The following is a 23,385-nucleotide window of genomic DNA, read 5'->3' as shown; positions in this document are numbered from 1 at the left end:
AATTTTGTGTTTTTATTTGTACAAATTTAAGAGGTAGAAGTGCAGTTTTGTTACATGGATATATTGTTTAGCGGTGAAATCTAGGTTTTTAGTGTAATCATCACCCAAACAATGTGCTCTGTACCCGTTAAGTACTTCCTCCTCCCCCACTCCCTTCCCACCCTCCCACCCTTCCAAATCTCCAATGTCTATTATTCTACACTATGTCCATGTGTACATATGATTTAGTTCCCACTTATAAGTTTTTGACTTTCTGTTTCAGAGTTGTTTCACTTAAGATGTGTTTTTAATTTCAAATTGCAACTGTTCATTGTTGGTATACAAGAAAGCAGTTGATTTTGTACATTAATTTTGTATCCTGCAACCTTACTATAATCTCTTATTAGTTCTATGAGAATTTTTTGTAAAATCTTTTGAAATTTTACAAAGATAATCAGTCATCTTTGAACCAATACAGTTTTTTCTTCCCTAATTGGTATAAATTTTATTTCATTTTTCTTGTCATTTTTTACCAACTAAGGCCTCCAGTATAATGATGAATAGAAGTGATAAGAGGTAACGTCCTTCCCTTGTTTTCGATCCTAGGGGAAAAGCATCTAGTTTTTCACCATTGAGTAAGATGTCAGCAGTAGGTTTTTATAGATGTTCTTTAACAAGTTGAGGCGGTCCCCCTCTTTTCCTATTTTTTTCTAAGAGTTTTTATTATGAATGGGTATTGTATTTTCTCAAAAACTTTTTCTGCATCTACTTTTAGTATCATATTATTTTTATTCTCTAGCCTACTGATGTAATAGATTACATCAATTGATTTTCCAATGTTGAGCTACCGTTGCATACTTGGAATAAATTCCACTTGGTCATGGTGTGTAATTTTTTTTTTTTTTTTTTTTTTTTTTTTTTTAGATGGAGTCTCACTCTGTCACCAGGCTGGAATACAGTGGTGTGATCTCGGCTCACTGCAACCTCCATCTCCCTGGTTCAAGCCATTCTCCTGCTTCAGCCTCCCAAGTAGCTGAGACTACAGGCGCACACCACCACACACAGCTAATTTTTGTACTTTTAGTAGAGATGGGGGTTTCAGCATGTTGGCCAGGATGGTCTCGATCTCTTGACCTCGTGATCCACTGGCCTCAGCCTCCCAAAATGCTGGGATTACCGGAGTGGGCCACTGCACCCGGGCAGTGTGTAATTTTTCCAAAACATTGTTAACTTTAATGTACTATTCTGTTTTCAGGATTTTTGCACTATGTTCATCAGAGATACTGATCTGTACTTTCCCTTTCCTATGTTGTCTTTCTCTGGTATTTTGGCATTTGGGTAATTCTGATCTCATAGAATGAGTTAGAAAGTATTCCCTCTGCTTCTATCTTCTGGAAGAGATTGCAGAGAATTGGTATATTTTCTTCTTTAAATGTTTGGTAGACTTTACCTGTGAACCCATTTGAACATGGTGCTTTCTGTTGTGGAAGGGTTTTAATTATAGATTTTATTTCTGTAATATGTATAGGCCTTTTCAGATTATCTGTTTCTTCTTGTGTGAGTATTGGTAGATTGTATCTTTCAAAAAATTGAGTAATTTCATCCAAGTTATCAAATTTGTGGGTATAGAGTTGTTGAGTATTGCTATATTATCATTTTAATGTCATAGGATAAATAGTGATGGCCTCTATTTTCTGATGATAGTAATTTGCATCTTCTCTCTTTTTCTTAGTTAGCCTGCCTAGGGGTTTATGAATTTCATTTGTGTTGTCAATGAACCAGCTTTTGGTTTCATTGATTTTCTCTGTTGATTTTCTGTTTCCAGTTTCATTCATTTCTATACTAATAATTATTATATATTTTCTTCTGCTTTAGATTTAATTTTTTATCTTTTTATTTTCCTAAGGTGGAAGCTTTGGTTACTGATTTTATCTCTTTATCCTTTTTAATATATTAATTAATTCAATGCTATATATTTCCCTCTAAGCACTGCTTTTGCTACATCCTATGAAATTTGATAAATTATATTTTTATTGTCATTTAACTTAAAATACTTTTGAATTTTTCTTGGGTGTTCTTTTTTGACTTGTGTGGTATTTATAAGTGTACTGTTTAATCTCCAAGTATTTTTTGACTTTACAGCTGTCTTTCTGTTATTGGCTTCTCGTTTAATTCCATTATGACTGAGAGCATACTTTGTCTGATTTCTATTCTTTTAAATGTATTAAAGTGTATTTTATGGCCCAGAATGTGTCCTATCTTGGTGAATGTTCCACATGAATTTAAGAGGAATTTAAAATTTTAATTAAAATTTTTAATATTTTAAACATTAAACTATTAAAACTCTTAATGTTTTTTAGTGTTTGCCTTACAGCTTTCAATATATATTTACAATTAGTCTTATTCCATTTACAAATACCACTATACTACTTTAAGGGTACTAAAAATACCTTATAACAGAGTATTCTCAGTTCTCAATTCCTCCTTTCAGTCCTTTATAACATTGCTCTCATTTATTTCACTTATCCACAAGGTATAATCATCCAATACATTCTTTTTAAAATTACTTTTTCTTGTTATTTTTCGTATTTCAATAGCTTCGAGAGTACAAGTAACTTTTGGTTACATGGATGAATTGTATAGTGTGAAATCTGAGATTTTAGTGCACCTGTCACCTGAGAAGTGTACACTGTACCCATAATGTAGTTTTTTTGTCCCTCACCCCCCCCACACTCCTCCCTTCTGATTCTACAATGTCCATTATACCACTCTGTATTTCTTTTCATACACATAGCTTAAATCCCACTTTTAAGTGAGAATATACAATACTTGGTTTTCCATTCCTGAGTTACTTCACTTAGAATGATGGCCTTCAGCTCCATCCAAGTGACTGCAAAAGATATTAATTTCTTCTTTTTGTGGCTGAGTGGTATTCCATGGTGTATACATATAACACGTTATCTTTATCTACTCATCAGTTGATGAACACTTAGGTTGATTCCATATGTTTGCAATTGTGAATTGTGCTGTGGTAAGCATACAAGCGCAGGTGTCTTTCTGATATAATGACTTCTTTTCCTTTGGATAGATACACAGTAGAGGGATTGCTGGATTGAATGGTAGATCTACTTTTAGTTCTTTGAGAAATCTCCCTATTGTTTTCCATAGAGGCTGTACTAAATTACATTCCCATCAGCAGTGTATAAGAATTCCTTTATCATTACATCCAGGCCAGCATCTATTTTTTAAAAAATTTTTAATAATATCCATTCTGGCTGGGGTAAGGTACCATCTCGTTGTGGTTTTAATTTGCATTTCCCTATTGATTAGTGATGTTGAGCATTTTCTCATATGCTCTTGGTCATTTGTATATCTTTTTTCTTATTTCTTGTTTCCATGAGTTTTTGGACAACAGGTGGCATTTGGTTACATGATTAAGTTCTTTTTTGGTAATTTCTGAGATTTTGGTGCACCCATCATCCAAGAAGTATACACTGAACCCATTTTATAGTCTTTTATCCCTCTCCCACCTCCCAAATTTTCTGGAGTCCCCAAAGTCCATTGTATCATTCTTATGCCTTTGCATCCTCATAGCTTACCTCTCGCTTATGAATGGGAACACACTATGTTTGGTTTTCCATTCCTGAGTTACTTCACTTAGAAGAATAATCTCCAGTTCCATCTAGGCTGCTGTGGATGCAATTAATGTGTTCCTTTATATGGCTGAGTAGTATTCCATTATATATATCTCGCATATATATGTAAGATATATATATATATAAATATATATATATATATATATAAATATATATATATATATATATATATATAAAACAATTTCTGTATCCACTTGTTGATTGATGAGTATTTGGGCTGGTTCCATATTTTTGCAATTGTGAATTGTGCTGCTATAAATGTGCATTTATCTTTTTTGTATAATGACTTCTTTTCCTCTGGGTACATACCCAGTAGTGGGATTGCTAGATCAAATGGTGGTTCTACTTTTAGTTCTTTAAGGAATCTCCACACTGTTTTCCATAGTGGTTGCACTAGTTTACATTCCCACCAGCAGTGTAGAAGTGTTCCCTTTTCACTGCATCCACACCAACATCTATTATGTTTTGATTTATTGATTATGGCCATTCTTGCAGGAGTAAGGTGGTATTGCACTGTGATTTTGATTTGCATTTCCTGTATATCTTCTTTTGATAAGTTTCTAGTAATGTCACTTGCCCACATTTTTGATGGTATTGTTTTTGCCTTGCTGATTTGTTTGAGTTCCTTGCAGAATCTGGATATTAGTCCTTTGTTAGATGCAGAGTTTGCAAACATTTTCTGCCATTCTGTGAGTTGGCTGTTTACTCTGAAGATTATTACTTTTGCTGTGCAGAAGGTTTTTTTTTTTGGTTTAATTAGGCCCCATTTATTTATTTATTTTTATTACATTTGCTTTTTGGGTCTTAATCACAAGTTCTTTGTTTAGGCCAATGTTTAGAAGAGATTTTTCTATGTTTTCTTCTAGAATTTTTATTAATCGAGGTCTTAGATTTAAGTCTTTAATCCGTCTCGAGTTTATTTTTGTATATGGTGAAAGACAGGGATCTAGTTTCATTGTTCTACACATGGTGATCCAATTTTCCAAGCACCATTTGTTGAACAGGGTTCCCTTTCCCCCAGTTTATGCTTTTGGATGCTTTGTCAAAAATTAGCTTTATTTCTGGGTTCTCTATTCTGTTTCATTGGTCTATATGTCTATATTCATATAAGTACCATGCTGTTTTGGTTTTGGTTACTATATCCTTGTAGTATAATTAGAAATCCAGCAATGTGATGGCTCTCCAGCTTTGTTCATTTTGTTTAGGATTGCTTTGGCTATTCCGGCCAATTTTTTTCTTCCATATGAATTTTATGATAGTTTTTTTGTTAATAATGGCATTGGTAGTTTGATAGAAATTGTAATAAGTCTGTAGATGGCTTTGGGCAGTATGGCCATTTTGACAATATTGATTCTTCCAATCCATGAGCATGGAATGTTTTTCCATTTGTTTGTGTCATCTATTATTTCTTTCAGGAGTGTTTTGTAGTTCTCCTTGTAGAGATCTTTCGACTCATTGGTTAGATGTATTCCTAGGTAGAGATCTTTCGACTCATTGTTTAGATGTATTCCTAGATATTTTACATTTTTATGACTATCCTAAATGGGATTGCATTCTTGATTTGGCTCTCAGCTTGAATCTTATGGGTGTATAAAAAGGCTACAATTTTTTTGTATGTTGATTTTGTATCCTGAAACATTACTGAAGTCATTTAACATGTCTTGAAATCCTTTGATAGAGTCTATAGGGTTTTCTACGTATACAATCATATTGTTAGTGAAGAGAGATATTTTAACGTCCTCTTTTCCTATTTGTATGTCTTTTCTTTCTTTCTCTTGCCTGATTGTTCTGGCTAGGACTTCCAGTACTATGTTGTATAGGAGTGGTAAAAATGGGCAACCTTCTCTCGTTCCAGTTCTTATGGGGAAAATGCCACCAGTGTATGACCTTCCAGTATGATGCTGGCTGTTGGTTTGTCATATATGGCTTTTATAATTTTAAATTATGTTTCTTCAATGTCTAATTTGTTGAGGGTTTTTATAATAAAGGAATGCTTGATTTTATTGATTTTTTTCTGCATTTATTGAGATGATCATATGCTTTAGGTTTTAAATGATGTTTAGGTGGTGAATCACGTTTCTGGACTTGAACACATTGACCCATCACTGTATCACTGGGATGAAACCCACTTGATCATGGTGTATTATCTTTTTGATGTGTTGTTGGATTTGGTTTTCTTGTAATTTATTGAGGATTTTTTCATCTAGGTTCATCAGGGATATTGGCCTGTAGTTATCTTTTTTTGGTTATGTGCTTTCCTTGCTTGGGTAACAAGGTGATGCTGGCTTCATAGAATGAGTTGGAGGGGATTCATTCTCAATATTTTGGAAAAGTTTCAGTAGGATTGGTACCACTTCTTTGAAGGTCCAGTGAATTTAGCTTTCAATCCATCTAGCCCTGGGCTTTTATTTGATTGGCAATTTTTAAATTAGTGATTCAGTCTCATTGCCTGTTATTGGTCTGTTTAGGATTTCTAGTTCTTCCTGATTCAAGCTAGGAGGGTTGTATGTTTCCAGGAATTCATTCATTTCCTCTAGGTTTTCTAGTTTGTGTGCATAGAGGTGGTCATAGTAGTCTCAAATAATCTTTTGAATTTCTGTGGTGTTGGTTGTAATAGCTCCATTTTTATTTCTAATTGAGCTTATTTGACTCATCTCTCTTCTTCTCTTGATTAATCTACCTAATGTTCTATTGATTTTGTTTATCTTTTCACAGAACCAACTTTTTCTTTAACTGATCTTTTTCATAGATTTTGTTTCAATTTTATTTAGTTCTTCTCTAATCCTTGTTATTTCTTTTCCTCTGCTAGCTTTGGGTTTGGTTTGGGCTAGTTGCTCTAGTTCCTTGAGGTGTGATGTTAGGTTGTTAATTTGTGACCTTTCAGACTTTTCGATGTAGGAATCTAGCACCATAAACCTTCCTCTTGACACTATTTTTCTTTCTATATCCCAGCTGTTTTAATTATAACTTGTGTCACCATTATCATTCATTTTGAATATTTTTTAAATTTCCATCTTGATTTTATTGTCAAACCAAAAATCTTTCAAGAGCAGATTGTTTAATTTCCATGTTCTTCTATAGCGTTGAGGGTTCCTTTGGCAGTTGATTTCTAGTTTTATTCCACTGTGGCCTGAGAAGATATTTCATATAATTTTGATTTTTAAAAAACTTATTGAGACTTTTTTAACTTTTATTTTAGGTTCAGGTGTATATGTGTAGATTTGTTATATAGGTAAACTGTGTGTCATGTGGGTTTGGTGTATAGACTATTTCCTCATACAAGTAATAAGCATAGTACCCAATAGGTATTTTTTCTGATCATCTCCCTCCTTGTACCCTCCACCCTCCAGTAGGCCCAAGTGTCTGTTGTTTTCCTCTTTGTATCCATGTGTGCTCATGGTTTAGCTCCCACTTTTGAGTGAGAATAAGTTGTATTTGGTTTTCTGTTCGTCCATTAGTTTCTTAGGGTAATGGCCTCCAGCTCCATCCATGCTGTTGCAGAGAACATGATCTAATTCTGTTTTATGGCTGTGTAGTATTCCATGGTGTATATGTACAACACTTCCTTTATCTAGTCTACTGTTGATGGGCATTTGGGTTAATTTCATGATGTAGAATTATATCATCTGCAATTAGGGATAGTTTGACATCCTCTCTTCCTTTTTGGATGCCTTTGATTTCTTCCCCCTGCCTGATTGCTCTGGCCAGGACTTCCAGTACTATGTTGAATAAGAGTGGTGAGATAAGGCATCCTTGCCTTGTGCTGGTTTTCAAAGGGAATGCTTCCAGCTTTTGCCAGTTCAGTGTGATGTTGGCTGTGGGTTTGTCAGAGATGGCTCTTATTATTTTGCGGTAGCTCCTTCAATGCCTAGTTTACTGAGGGTTTTTAACATGAAGGGATCTTCAATTTTACCAAAAGCCTTTTGTGCGTCTATTGAGATAACCATGTGGCTTTTGTTTTTACTTCTCTTTATATGATGAATCACATGTATTTATTTGCATATGTTGAAATAATCTTGGATGCCAGGGATAAAGCATACTTGATCATGGTGGATTAGCTTTCTACGTGTTGTTCAATTTGGTTTGCTAGTATTTTCTTGAAGATTTTTCCAACTGTGTTCATCAAGGATATTGTCCTGAACTTTTCTTTTTACCTTTTACTGGTTTTGGTGTGCATCTGCAAGGATTTGGTATCAGGATGATCCTGACCTCACAGAACAAGTTACAAACGTCCCTCTTCCTCAATTTTTTGGAATATTTTCTGTATAAATGGTACCAGCCCTTCTTTGTGCATCTAATATAATTCAGCTGTGAATCCATTTAGTCCCTGGCTTTTCTTGTTTGGTAGACTTTTTATTACTGCTTCCATTTTGGAACTCATTATTGGTCTGTTCAGATATTCCATTTCTTTTTTGTTCAGTCTTGGGTGGTTATATATTTTCAGGAATATATCAATTTCTTCTAGATTTTCCAGTTTGTGTGCATAGAGGTATTTATAGTAAGTCTCTGAGGATTTTTTTTTGTATTTCTGTGGGTTAGTGGTAATGTCCCCTTTGTCATTTGTAATTGTGTTTATTTGGATTTTCTCTCTTTTGTATCTTTGTTAGTCTAGTTAGTAGTTTATGTTATCTTATTAATTTTTTCAAAGAACAAAATCATGGATTCCTTTTTTTTTAACTGGGGTTAGATAAAAAAGAGCATTACATAATAATAAAGGGTTTAATTCACCAAGAAGACCTAACTAACCTAAATAAATATGCACCCAACAGAGGAGCACCCAGATTCATAAAGCAAGTTCTTAGAGAACTATGATGAAACTTGGATTTACACACAATAATAGTGAGAGACTTCAACATTATACTGACAGTATTGGACAAATCATCAAAACATAAAATTAACAAAGATATTCAAGACCTGAACTCACACTTGACCAAATGGGCCTAATACACATTTACAGAACTCTCCAACCAAAGACAACAGAATACACATTCTTCCCGTCTGCACATGCACATGCTTTAAAATTGACCACATAATCAAATATAAAAAAATCTCAGAAAATTGAGAAAAAAAAGAAATCATACTAAAATTGACCACATAATCAAACATAAAACAATCTTCAGCAAATTGAAAAAAGTGAAATTATACCAGCCACACTTGGACAGCACGATAGTAAAAACAGAAATCAATACTAAAAAATTCAATCATATAATTACATGGAAATTAAATAACCTGCTCCCAAATGACTTTTGGGTAAATAATAAAATTAAGGCAGAAATCAAGAAATTCTTTGAGACTAATGAGACCAAAGATAGTACATATGAAAATCTTTGGGACACAGCTAAGTCAGTGTTAGTATTGAAGTTTATAGCATTATATGCCTACATAAAATAGTTTGAAAGATCTCAAATTAACAACCTAATCTCACAACTAGAGAAACTGGAGAAGCATGAGCAAACCAACCCCAAACATGTCAGAAGACAAAAATAATCAAAATCTGAGCTGAACTGAAATAAAATAAATTGTACATGTTTTTTGGCCTATCATATGGGCTGATAAGGTTTGGCTCTGTTTCCCCATCCAAATCGCATATTGAGTTGTATTCCCATAATTCCCATATGTTTTGGGAGGGACCCAGTGGGAGATGATTGAATCATGGGAGTGGTTTCTCCCATACTGTTCTCATGGTGGTGAATAAGTCTCACAAGATCTGATGGTTTTATAAGGATAAACCCCTTCACTTGGTTCTCATTCTCTCTCTTGCCACCACCATGTAAGAAGAGCCTTTCGCCTTCCACCATGATTGTGAGGTCTCTTTAACCATGTGGAAGTGTAAGTCCAGTAAATCTCTTTCTTTTGTAAATTGCCCAGCCTTGGGTATGTCTTTACTAGCAGCGTGAAAATGGACTAATCCATGGTCTATCTTAGAGAATGTGCCATGTGCTGACGAGAAGAATGTAAATTCTGCATTTACTGGGTAAAATGTTCTGTAACTACTTTTAGGTCCGTTTGTTCTAGAGTTCAGTTTAAGTCCTTGTTCACTTTCTGCTTTGATGCTCTGTCTAGTTCTGTCAGTGGAGCGTTGAAGATGCTCACTATGATTGTGCTGCTGTCTACCTCTTTTCCTAGGTCTAGTAGTAACTGTTTTATGAATCTGGGGGCTTCAGAGTTAGGTGCAGGTATATTTAGGAATGTAATATCTTCTTGTTGGATGTATCCTTTTATCAATATATTAATATAATGACCTTCTTTGTCTTTTCTTCACTGCTTTTGCTTTACAGTCTGTTTTATCTGATATAAGAATTGCTACTCCTGCTTATGTTGTTTTTATTATTTGAAAAGACCATTATGTGTTAGATTAAGAATTTTTATAAATTGGCTGGGCAAGGTGGCTCATGCCTGTATTCCCAGCACTCTGGGAGGCCAAGACAGGCAGGTCTCTTGAGCCCAGGAATTCAAGACCAGCCTAGGCAGCATGGCAAAACCCTGTTTCTACTAAAAAATATAAAGATTAGCTAGGAGTGGGGGCACATGCCTGTAGTCCCAGCTACTGGGGGGTGGAGGGGGTTAGTTGAGAGGCTCACCTGAGCCTGGGAGGTCAAGGCTGCAGTGAGCCATGATCACACCACTACACTCCAGCCTGGGTGACAGAGTGAGACCCTGTAAAAAAAAAAAAACTAACAAAACAAAAAGAAGAAATTAAAAAAATTAATTTATCTAAATTTATCCCTCCTCTAGTGCTCTTCCTTTCTTTACATAAATCAAACTTTCCAACTTATACAATTTTCTTTTTTTCTGAAGATGTTTCAATGTTTCTTGTGATGCAGGTCTACTGGTATGGTAACAAATTACCTCAATTTTTGTTTGAGAAAGTTTTTATTTCTCCTTCACTTTTAAAGGGAAATTTTCCTGGAGACAGAATTCTAGGTTTGTGGGGTTTTAAATATATATTTTTTAATTCTTGTGGTTAGATAGTAGGGGTATACATTTACGGTGTTTTCTTTTTCAACACTCTAAATATTTCATTCTACTCTCTTCCTGTTTGCCTGGTTTCTAAAGAGAAGTCCAGTGTAATTATTATCTTTGTTTCTGTATGAAAATAATTTTTTTTCTCTGTCTTCTTTCAAGATTTTCTTTTTGTGATTGGTTTTCTGCAGTTGGAATATGATATGGGTATTTGTAGATTTTGGTATTTATCCTACTTAGTGTTTGCTGAACAATTTGTGGTTTGGTGTTTCTCATTAATTTTGGAAAACTCTCAGTCATTGTTATTTCAAATATGTCTTCTGTTCTTTCATCTTTTTCTTCTCTTTGTCACACAGTTCTTAGTCCATTCTGTTATTTTATTTCAGTCAACGTTTCTCTTTTTTCAGCTTGGGAAGTATGTGTTGAAACATCTTCAAGCTTACTGATTCTTTCCTTGGCTCTGTGTATTCTATCGATGATTTCATATAAGATACTCTTCATTTTGTTGGAGTTCTTTTTTTTTTATTCCTAGAATTTTTCTTTTGATTTTTTCTTAGGGTTTCTACCTTTCTGATTAACTATCTCACGTGTTCTGTATGATGTTCTTTTTTTCCATTCTCTTAGTATATTAGTTGTTTTTTTAAGTTCTCAGTCTGATAATTCTAAAATATCAGCTATGTCTGAATTTGGTTCTGTTGTTTGCTCTGTCTCTTCAGATTGTGTTACTTGATTTTGTTTATGTTTGCATTTTTTTTCGTTTAAAGCCAGAAATGATGTATTAGGAGAGACTGAAGTAAATAGGCCTTTGGTGATAGGTTTTATGCTGATCTGGCTGGGAGTTAGGCTATCATAAATGGTTGCTCGACCTGTGGCATTAGTGTCTACATTTTCCTCTAGTCTTGTTTCTCTCCTCCTTATTTTTGCTTCTCCCTAGAGAACCTGTCATAAATAGGGTCTGAAAATTCCAGCTCTTTAAGCTGTAATCCCCCTTTGTTATACAGGAGCACTACTGTGGCGATAGTTAAATGTGAGCGAACAAACATTCTATAATCTTATGATGAGGTCTTAGTCCCTTAGTGAGCCTGTATCCTTGGGCTGTGACTTTCACAAGTGATTTTTAGCTCCCATAAGTCCTTAGGTGAGACAGGAGGCTCAAGGCTGCTGGAATTGTACTGTTCTTTTCCCCTCACATAAAAGTTAGAGGGTGTTGGAGGTTACTATATCCCTTTCCCCAGGTCAGTTAGGCTCTAGCAAAACCAAGTAGTTTACCCTCTGGTAAACCAGTTTTCTTTGAGGACAGGCCTTCAGGAGAACAGAGCACTATGAGCATGTTTCAAAGTTGTTACTTTTCCTTTCCCCTTGCTAGAAACATGAGGGGAATTTTCTCATATCTTCACCCTGAGAATCTGGTATGGCTCCTAGAAATAAAACTCATGAAAGTGTAGGGGCCCCATAAGACAGGGCCCCCATGAGTTTTTGTCTCTCGAGCTAGATCTACAGTGAGTCTCCTGCAATTACTCAATTATCTTTTAAATGCTTCTACCAGGATCTAGCTGTGGCTTCTTCTCCTTATGAGCTGTGCTGCCTTTCTCTCTAGTTTCCAGCATGGTGGGGCTCTGTGACCTCAAACTCTGATGGCTTTAATAAGTTAGATTTTCAGTTTGTTTATCTTTTTTCTAGTTGCAAGAATGGGAGTAATGACTTCCAAGCTCTTTACATGTCAGACTAGAGGCCAAAGTCTTCTAAATTACCCTCTTTATAACCTGAATCTACTTTAATCAGTCCTTTTTCAACTTTTCATAACATAATATTTATAACTTTTCTGGCATTCCTTTCATTTGCTTTTGCTTAACATTTCATTTTGTATGGGACATTTTATGCTTGAGATTATAACCACTTTAAAGTATCACACCATAACTTATTTTTGTATGCTTAATAACTGACCAATTTCACTAAGATTTGGAACATCATATTAAAATGTCTTAGAATTCCTCTGTTGCCTTCATCCTAAGGTAGAATGGGAGAATAAAAGTGTCAGTGAAGAGAGTAGTGAAACCCTATCCTGGATTATCCATTTGTAAGAAAAGTAAGATATATACAAAAGTAATATACACAAGATCTGCTTTGCTGCAGAAAGACTTGTGATTCTTTGAAGTCCCTAAAACATCATGTAAACCTGAATTTGTATACATTAGCTATAGTGTGATTGCTAAGTAATAATACTACTTGTGATATATATATAGTACTTAATATATGCAATTCACTGTTAACATATTTTATTTTATTATCCTGAGAGCTCACGGTAACCTTAAGTGGATGTATTTTTATCCACAGTCTATAGTTGTGGATATTAAGACTTGGAAAGGTTAGGTGACTTCTCCAACGTCTAACAATGATGTAGAATTCAAAACATGTGGCCGGGTGTGGTGGCTCACACCTGTAATCCCAGCACTTTGGGAGTCCTAGGCGAGTGGATCACCTGAGGTTAGGAGTTCAAGACCAGCCTGGCCAGCATGGTGAAACCCCGTCTTTACTAAAAATACAAAAAAATTTAGCTAGACGTGGTGGCAGATGCCTGTAATCCCAGCTACTTGGGAGGCTGAGGCAGGAGAATTGCTTGAACCAGGAGGCGGAGGTTGCAATGAGCCGAGATCACGCCATTGCACTCCAGCCCGGGCGACAAGAGCAAAACTCCATTAAAAAAAAAAAAAAAGAATTCAAAACATGTGGAATTCAAACACAAGTTTGTGTGACTTCAGCCAATATTCTTAACTACTGTGCTACATAACCTCCCATGTACCTCTACTTATGTACCTCTACTTTCCACGTACCTCCCATGTACCCTTAAATATATTTAAGATTTAACCATTTAATATCAGAAGGGGAGGTAAAGAGGGAAAGTGAGTCCTTCTTTACCTCCCCTTCTGATATTAAATTGTTAAACTTTATTGAAGAAAAATAGACTAAGCCCTGCCAGCCAAAGGTTTCTAGTAGGTCTTGGATAGTATTTTGTTCAACACACCCAGTTTTGTGAGGACAGTATACATACTATTGGTTAGCAGGTGGTTCTGCTGCAGTGGATTGAGGGTTGGAGCACCCCCAATGCCTGGCTGGCCAGCTAGAGCTGCATGAGCAAGTCCATGTTGGGGTCCAGGTGCAGCAAATGGAGACTGCATCTTATCCTTATCCCAGGAGGATTCACTTCCACCTGAAAAATATTCATATAAACATATTTCAACTTGACAACTTTCATAAGAAGGCTTTTTAAAATTCCCTTTTAGGGCTGTAATCATGAATACTACCTCTTAGAAAATTATTATTGAACACAGTTAACTCATTTTTATGACAGTTTCAAAAACTTTCAATAGTCTAGAGATGTAAGCTGCCTCTGGGAAGGCCAAATCATTCTCAATAATAGTATAGGCACTCTTGACTTGTTGGTAGTCTCAACAAATCTGGAATCATAATGAATAGCTTTTAGAAGCACTTACATGTTGAGGAACATTAATTGACCACCACTGCCTTGTATTCTAAACCTTTAACATACACATACTATATTTTAAAAGACTGTACTGATCACTGAAAAAGAACACACGCATTTGTAAGAGCATGATAACATGCAAAAATACATGGTAAGAAACAAAATGATCTTTTCTTCTCAGGTCACTCAGAGAAGCAAATCTATTCATACACACTAGAGTTTTGTGTAAAATAAGCTGGACAAAAATAGGAAACCATTGCTTCCAATTTGAAATTATACTTACCTTGATCCTTCATGCTAGAGAGTGAGGTAAAGTGTGTATAAATGCAGAATACTATATTATCATGATCTACATTGGCATAGCTATTTTATCTGATATCTAGCATACTATGGGGGATAGAACCATTGCTTAAAACCATATGGAAAACAAACACAGAATAATTTCCAGGACATTCTTTCAAGAGAATACTTTAAACAGGGGAGTAAAGGGTGGGATTCCAATCACTGCAGGAGCAGATAGTCTGGCTTTAGAAAACAAAATGGTTGTGCAGGCAGCTTCATCTATTTGCTTGATGTGCTTCATTCATTCAGGGGTCAGTGGTTCTGCCTCCATTCCCATGCTGGGACTGCAACATTAGCACTCTACCTGGCTGACACCATCCCACTTACTGCCTAAAACTCTGACACTGTGTGTGGGGTTTAGGCTTGGGACTCTTGGGAGCTCTGTAAAATACGTATATTTAATGTTTTTTTTTAATGTAGAAAAATCAACATACTCATATCCACAACATTGAATATTGTGATTATTTTCACTTCTTTGAGTTCCCTCCCACACTTTGTTCATATGGATACCCATTTTTACATTATAAGCAGTCTGTCGTGTTGCTTCATATCTACAAAGTGTAATGACTATCAAACACTGGACTTTGCTTCCAATTGTCACTATTATAGTCTACATTATAACAAAAACATTCATTTAAATTATTTCCTTAGAATCAATTAATTCCCTGAGTGGAATTTGAGTCAAAGGGGACAAACATTTTTATACTTTTATTTCAAAAACCACATTTGCAAAAGCAGTTTTGAGAGTTGTAAACTTTTCAGGGAAATGTCTTCAGGCCCAATTGGCATTCCTCCTCAAGATTTAACATTTATTCAAGCAAATTACATGCTAAGAATCTCTGAAAGGATTGTTTAAGCTTCCTGTCCGCTCATCCACTTTTACTCCAGTCCTGAAGAGGAAGAACCTTACTCCAGTCCTCCTCTTCAGTATTCTTTCAAGCTCTTTTGTGGCCAAAGTCAATCTCTAATCCAAAAGCGAGAGTCTTGACTAGCCTCCAACTAGATGAGCTGAGATAAGGAAACACTGGATTCTAGCACAGTATATGCAAAGATTGAAGGGTATCTGGTCCTGCTGATATGGACACAGATTTTCCAATCAAATGTGGGAAGAAATTAGCAGTTACTTGTTGGGGTCCTGCTATAAGCCATTCAGATAAGATGCATGAAAGCTTAGTATGTAGGAAATTTGGTTGAATTTGATAGACTGGTTTAATGGACCAGAAATCATTCCCTTGATCATGTTGAGGTCTGCTATGTTCATTGAAAACATGCAATACTTCTATGATTACCACTTGTTCTCTCTTTTCATCCAGATGTTGGCTGTTGTACAGCATGTGCTTAAGAGCAGGGAGGTAATTTATGGTTTGGTGCATTGACATATTTTAGTGTTAACAAATTTGAAGTTTCAATTAAAATCAATAAGACATTGTTATACTGTAATGAAGAGAGATGGTGGGGTAAGGGAGTATTTTAATAAACTATGAAAGTAACCACTGCAACACTGAGAATTCTTTATAGAAACATTAGGCTAATAAACATGATTAATACCAGAAAATGCAAAAATTTGAAAGATCAATTGCTGAGCAAAAATGGAAGCACTACATCATTTTAGCACTATGTTCAAGATATGAATTACCTCACCATTGCAGAACTGTAATTTATAAAATGAGCAAAATATTGACAAAAGAAGATACATTTAGAAGACATTAAATTATACCATATGATAATAACATAGTACTGCACTATCACAGCAGCAACAGCAACACAGCAATATTGGAGCTGAGATTATATCAATATTTATTTTATAAATTTAAAACTGTTTAGTCTACATTTAATATTACATGGTACATTAGGTAGTATTCTCATGGTTTGTGTATCACATTTTCCAAATAAGCTTGAATAGAAATGTTTTTAAAATCTTATCAAAGGATTTCAATGTGGTTTTGTGTACGTTTTGATGAGAACTTTGGATACACTTTTTCCAACAGCTCACACCTTTGTTAACTACTATGTTAATGATAGAAAAGGTGGGGCGGGGGGAGGGGGGAGGGATAGCATTAGGAGATATACCTAATGTATGACGAGTTAATGGGTGCAGCACACCAACATGGCACATGTATACATATGTAACAAACTTGCACGTTGTGCACGTGTACCCTAGAACTTAAAGTATAATAATAAAAAAAAGAAAAGGTAGTTTCCATCTCTTCCCACCTCCACCAAATGTGGATGTAAGTATTATCCTGCAATGTAAAGGCAACTGTATATGAATCGAGAGGCTGAGGAGTGTGGAACATTCTAGATATTTGGATTAGGAGGTATGAATGCTCTGAACACATTTTTGTCTTTTGACCTAAATCTCTCATCATTTTTAAGTATAAACATTAATTATGACTCAATCTGGAATGTTCAGCGGCCCCAATATTTGCATTTTTTATGCCTCTTTGTCAAGATGCAGTAATACCCATTGCCCTTAAAACTAGCAAAGTATTTTGACTAATCTAAGCTACAGTCAGCCTTTTATTAACCACTATTTTGAAGGCTTGGGTATCCACTTTCCTCATCCTATCTATCTGTCTGTCTGTCTACCTCCAAATGCAGTAGTTAGCTAAGGCTGCCACAGACAGGATGGCTTAAACAACAAGAATTTAGTTTCTCACAGTTCTGGAGGTCAGAAGTCCAAGATCATGGTTTTGGCAGGTTTAGTTTCTCCTTAGGCTTTCCTCTATGGTTTGCAGATGACTGTGTTTTCCCCTATGTCCTCACATGCTCTTTCCTCTGTGCGAGTTCATCCTTGGTAACTCTTTTATGCACAAGTTTCCTCTTCTTATAAGAACTCCAAGCAGACTGGATTAGAGTCCACTCTAGGCCGGATTTATTTATCCATTTAAATTGTTATTATTTTTAATTTTTGTGGGTACAGAGTAGGTGTATATATTTATGGAGTACCTGATATGTTTTGATACAGGCATGCAATGTGAAATAAGTACATCATGGAGAATGAGGTATTCATCCCCTCAATCATTTATCCTTTGAGTTACAAGCAATAGAGTTAGATTCTTTATTTTAAAATGCACTTAATAACCTCCTTAAAAGCCTTAGCTACAAATACAGTCACAGTTCAAAGTAACTAGGGGTTAGGGCTTCAATATCTGAATTTTAGGGGTACATGATTCAGCCCATAACACTAAAGTATGCACATTTGTCGGAACCAGACCATACTAGCTTTGTGAGGGAATTCCTCCAGTAAAGAGGAGAGAAACTGAACAGCATTTTTAACAAGGCATGACTAAGAGGCTAGCAGGGTAGGCAGTTGGTTTGGGAAAATAAAGTAACCTCTTTAAGTCTTCAAGAAATTTTGTATTAAGTATAAACGTAACCCAACACAGTCCTAAGTATGTAAAGATAATGTAGAAAATGGAGCAAAGCCTCATTAACTGAATAATTTATTTGAGCTTTTCCATATCAACTACTTATCACTGTTTTAGCACAATATTTAGTAAAACTAAATTGATGAGAATAAAGAGTGTAACACAATAAACAGTATTACAAGCAACTATTGCTACATTAACACTAACTAATTTAATCCCAACTTTACCAGTAAGAAAGCCAGAGAGAACTACATTTTTTATAAGCCCTTACTTCGTAGAAATATATATTCTTAGTTAGAATCAGTGTAAGAACAATAAAGTGATTGATTCACTATGGGGAAACATTAATTTAACAAGGCATCAGACAAACTTCTGTTGCTTTAGTCAGAAACTCTTTAGTTTGCAATTTAGACCTTTTTAAAAAATCCATTTTAAAATGTTAGGGTTCCCAGAAGGTTATTTGTTTTTGTTGCATTTTCTTTGTAGGATAAGTGGGTAGACGACAGAGACCTATGAATCATGGGGACCTTACAACAGAAACATGGAATTTAAGACAAAAAAAAGGACCTTTTTATCCATTTAGTTAAAAATAATAACTTGAAAAAGGAGCAGGAGCATATTATGGGTGGGACCCAAAGCAGTATTTTAATGTTTTAATTTGCTAAAATTTTGTCTAATTAGCACTTCCGCATTTCCCATTCTAATAACACAATGCTTATTATGGTCAGGTTTGTGAAAAGCAATAGCAAAGATCATTATGATGTGTTCCAAACAAATTAGCATAAGCCTACAAGCTAAAACACCCAAACACCAAAATGTTTCAAATGGATATAAAGGAAATCCAGCAGTAAGGCTCTAAATGAAAATTCCAAGCAATCATTCTTCACCTTAGCACCATGTTGTTAAGAATGAGTGAAGGAAGGTAATAAAATATTCACTGAAGAGAATCAAGACAATTTAGTAAACAGTCTTCCTCATCCACCTATAGGGATCAGTGATCCTCTTTATAAATGCATAAGCTTTAATTTCTGTAGGTTTGAGTTTCTAAGACTACTAGAATTGTGTGAGTCATATGCAAGAGTTTCATAATACAAAAATGATCTCTGTCTTATGAATTCAAGTTGAGTGTAACTTTTAATATTTTAGAGGAATACTATAGTAGCAGTTGCTACTACATTTTGCAATGTACAAATTTAAAAGCCACCTACTAGGAAAAAATATATAAGGTAATTATTAAATTCAAAACTATGGCCTTGACTGTGAAAAATAGAAGTGTTTATAAAAAGCTGTACTTACATTGAAACTTTTGTAGCTACAACAAAACATGTAAGTCAGATTATTTGAAAATTTGGGTCTAAATTGATCATGTTTCCAGTAATCTTATGTACATAAGGCAAAGAAAAAGAAGTCAAATGGGAAGAGGTCTATGTAAAATACAGCCTAAATCAAGCTTGTTCTCTCAGCCATAGAATATTTGTTTAGCTAGAATCTTAGATAAATGCACATTGTTTGATGAATCTACACAGCATGAAGCATTTTGTAGTAGAAAAATATTTTAAATCATAATTAAACATTAAAGACTTCATTTTTTTGTAAATAATAATATAGTATAAGTGTGTGTAGCGGGGAGGTGTACACACACACATATAGACACAAATTCAGGGTTTAGTATATTGTAAAGTGCTAACACATGAATGGAAAACGAGGCGTGTATGTGTAAAGGTGCTATACTCTACAACCTTATCATATTATTCTTTTATTTGCTTTTCCTGTATGCATTCAGAAAATAGAATATTCAGCAGTTTACCAGACTGGTGACATCAGTAGTGCAATCATGCACTGTATCTGAAATTTGAACCGATATGGATAGAAAATAGATAATAATTATTCATTTTAAAATATTGAGAAGGTCTCAACTAGTTTATCTCCTCTTTTACTTTAAAACATTACCTAGGAAGAGCCACACCACAGGGTGATGGTCTAGGAATTTCAAGTTTAATCAGAGGTATAATAGCAGCTAATTGATGAGCCTCTGGGGCTGCACTTGCCAATATAATAGCCACTAGTCACCTGTGGCTATTTAAATATAAGTTTTCATTAATTAAAGTAAAGTAAAAAGAATGAAAAAATTCAGCTGCTCAGTTGCAATAATCACATTACAAGTGCTCAAAGGCCACATGCAGCTAGGGACTATCATATTGGGAAGTACAGATATTGATAATTTACTTCCTTGCAGAAAGTTATACTAGAAAGTGCTATCCTAGAGGATAAGCAGTTTGTGTAAAACAATTTAAAACACAGGTATCTACAGCATCTTCAATTCAACATGTCTGAAACTAAATTGACCATTATTCAATGAAAGAGATCTTGCTCCTTTATTTCCTGTATCTGTTAGTGGCATAATGCAATTGTTTCAATGGGAAATTTTTGAGTACTTAACATGTGTCAGGTGCTATTTGCAGGTACTGAGAATATAGAAATAAAAGGCAAATCCCTTGCCCTCAAAGATCTCTCAGTCTAATGATAAGTATCATTATCATCTCTTTAACCATTCACTCTGTGCTTAAGTGGCCAAATTATCTGGAATTGACTTTACACTGGGTTCCCTTCCATTCCCACTTGCACTGCCTTTGTTTGAACCCTCATTACTCTCTCACATTACAATCATCTCAAGAGACTCTTAACTGACTTTCCTACTACTAGCCTCATCTCCTCCAATTGGCCCTTGACATAACGACTGAAATAAACATGAAAAACAAAAATAAAGAAGATGGAGTATCAGAAAGGACAATTTAAAAAGAAGAGAATAAAACTGAGCAGAGCAGTACCCAGGAAGAAAGAAAAGAATACCTTTGTTGCATGACCAGAATGTTTATATACAAACCTTCAAAGGGTTCCAAGAAATGTGCTAAGACTCTGAGAGAGTGTGATGGATGGACCAACATGCACTACAACTGTTGTATGAATACATAAGCATTATCTTCTTTCTTTTTTTTTATTATACTTTAAGTTCTAGGTTACATGTGCAGAACGTGCAGCTTTGTTACATAGGTATACACTTGCCCTGGTGGTTTGCTGCACCTATCAACCCGTCACCTACATTAGGTATTTCTCCTAATGTTATCCCTCCCCTAGCCCCCCACCCCCTGACAGGCCCCAGTGTGTGATGTTCCCCTCCCTGTGTCCATGTGTTCTCATTGTTCAACTCCTACTTATGAGTGAGAACATGCGGTGTTTGGTTTTCTGATCTTGTGATAGTTTGCTGAGAATGATAGTTTCCAACTTCATCCATGTCCCTGCAAAGGACATGAACTCATCCCTTTTAATGGCTGCATAGTATTCCATGGTGTATATGTGCCACATTTTCTTAATCCAGTCTATCATTGATGGACATTTGGACTGGTTCCAAGTCTTTGCTATTGTGAATAGTGCCACGATAAACATACGTTTGCATGTGTCTTTATCATAGAATGTTTTATAATCCTTTGGGTATATGCCCATTAATGGGATTTCTGGGTCAAATGGTATTTCTGGTTCTAGATCCTTGAGGAATCGCCACACTGTCTTCCACAATGGTCAAACTAATTTACACTCCCACCAACAGTATAAAAACATTTCTATTTTTCCAGAACCTCTCCAGCATCTGTTGTTTCCTTACTTTTTAATGATCACCATTCTAACTGGTGTGAGATGGTATCTCATTGTGGTTTTGATTTGCATTTCTCTAATGACCAGTGGTGATGAGCTTTTTTTTTCATGTCTGTTGGCTGGCTGCGTTATCTTTACAGTCAAACCCACCAACCAAACAAACAAATGAAAAAAATCAGACAAATGACTCTATACTTGTATCATCACCATCATCCAAAAAGATCAGGAGTCAAACTCAAAAGTTTCAAAATTAATAGTGAACAAATTTGTTTCTGGATTTAAAAGGAACTGATGCTTCAAAGTAGACTTAATAATTAAAAAAAATAAGTACTCACCACAGGCTTACTCAAGTAAATTGCACCTAACTCATACATATTTCTAAAAATAGGGCTAATATGTTTCACAAAGTAAATGTAAAATTCAAAGAAAGTCCCAAAATATTTGTTTCTAAATTAAAATGTTGCAAGATGTAAGTATTCCCTGAGTGCCACTTTAAAGCACAGTGGCTAAAACTTAAACATCACATTATTGAGTTTCAAAGATTAGTTTAGTTGTAGAAGGAATTGTATCACAAGTGATGAAGGCACAGTGCTCTTCCATATGACCTGCTGAGTGTGATGATATGGTTGGAGAAACTCTTGCAAACTATTAGTTTGCATAACTTAAAATACACTCTGGTTAAAAGGTATTTTATTGTAGACATGAAGAAAATGGGGTTTCACCAGATATTATTTTGCAATTTCAAATGATAATCTTATCTTATTCACTCTCCTATGAAACCCCCAAATTTTTAAATTGTCATATTTATCTTGGTATTATGTTATGTTGCCTGGAGCAGAAGTTTTTTTTAAAAAAATACCCTTCAATTACTGGGCATGGTGGCTCATACCTGTGATCCCAGCGCTTTGGGAGGCCGAGGCGGGTGGGTCACGAGGTCAGGAGATCAAGACCATCTTGGCCAACATGGTGAAACCCTATCTCTACCAACAATATAAAAATTAGTTGGGCATGTTGGTGCACACCTGTAGCCCCAGCTACTCGGGAGGCTGAGGCAGGAGAATTGCTTGAACCCAGGAGGCAGAGGTTGCGGTGAGCTGATATCATACCACTGAACTCCAGCCTGGCGACAGAGCGAGACTCCGTCTCAGAAAATAAATAAATAAATAAATAAATAAATAAATAAATAAATAAATAAATAAAATAAAATAAAAATACCCTTCAATTCTATCTAAGCTCTCTGCTGTGGCAAGTACAGAAAAATTTGTTTATGTGTGACAAGACACTTTTTGGAAATTTGAATTCATTTCTTGCTAGTGTAAGTATTGCAAGTTGAAAGACTCGAAAAATCTGAGTTCAAGACAGTGATAGCATTTTCTTATCTGAATTTGAGTTCCTTCTTTCATTCTTAATAACATGTGGTCTGTCTAAATGATAAACATATTATCAAGTCACTTCGCAGTAAATAATCATGTAATACCACCAATATAGCTTGGATATTTGTCCCCATCCAAATCTCATGTTGAATTTTAATTTCGAATGCTGGAGGTGGGGCCTGGTGGAAGGTTTTAGGATCATGGGGACGGAACCCTTATGGCTTGGTGCTGTCTTCCTGACAGTGAGTGAGTTCTTGCAAGATTTAATTATTTTAAAGTGTGTGGAACCTCGCCCTCACCCTCTCTTCATTGCTACTGCTTTTGCCATGTGACGTGCCTATTCCCCCTTTGCCTTCCACCATGAATAAAAGCTCCCTGAGGCTTCACCAGAAGCCAAGCAGAACCACCATCTATCGTTTCCCTCTTTTGTCATATTTCTGAACTATTGAACAATTACTGAGAATACAGGCAAATTATTTATTTTAAAGAGCTAGTTCCTAGAATTTATAAGCTGTGACATGTGCTCTTGTAAGATATATCTTAAATTGGAGTTACTTAAAATGAGGTTATGC

At 35.3% G+C, this 23,385-nt stretch overlaps 1 protein-coding gene across 2 annotated transcripts in view; it reads right to left on the bottom strand.

Annotated features, from left to right (window-relative positions):
- Window positions 1–23,385, bottom strand: part of DACH2 (dachshund family transcription factor 2) — a 675,532-nt gene that overhangs the window by 123,114 nt on the left and 529,033 nt on the right. For both annotated transcript variants that reach the window (XM_055375960.1, XM_019018988.2), the window contains exon 5: window positions 13,648–13,806. In XM_055375960.1, coding sequence (XP_055231935.1) covers window positions 13,648–13,806 — 159 coding nt within the window. The remainder of the gene's footprint in view (window positions 1–13,647; window positions 13,807–23,385) is intronic.

Source organism: Gorilla gorilla, chromosome X (assembly GCF_029281585.2).
Source record: "Gorilla gorilla gorilla isolate KB3781 chromosome X, NHGRI_mGorGor1-v2.1_pri, whole genome shotgun sequence".
Classification (NCBI taxonomy): Eukaryota; Metazoa; Chordata; class Mammalia; order Primates; family Hominidae; genus Gorilla; species Gorilla gorilla.
Note: the sequence above shows the minus strand (reverse complement) of the source record. Positions and strands in the feature narration are given on the sequence as shown.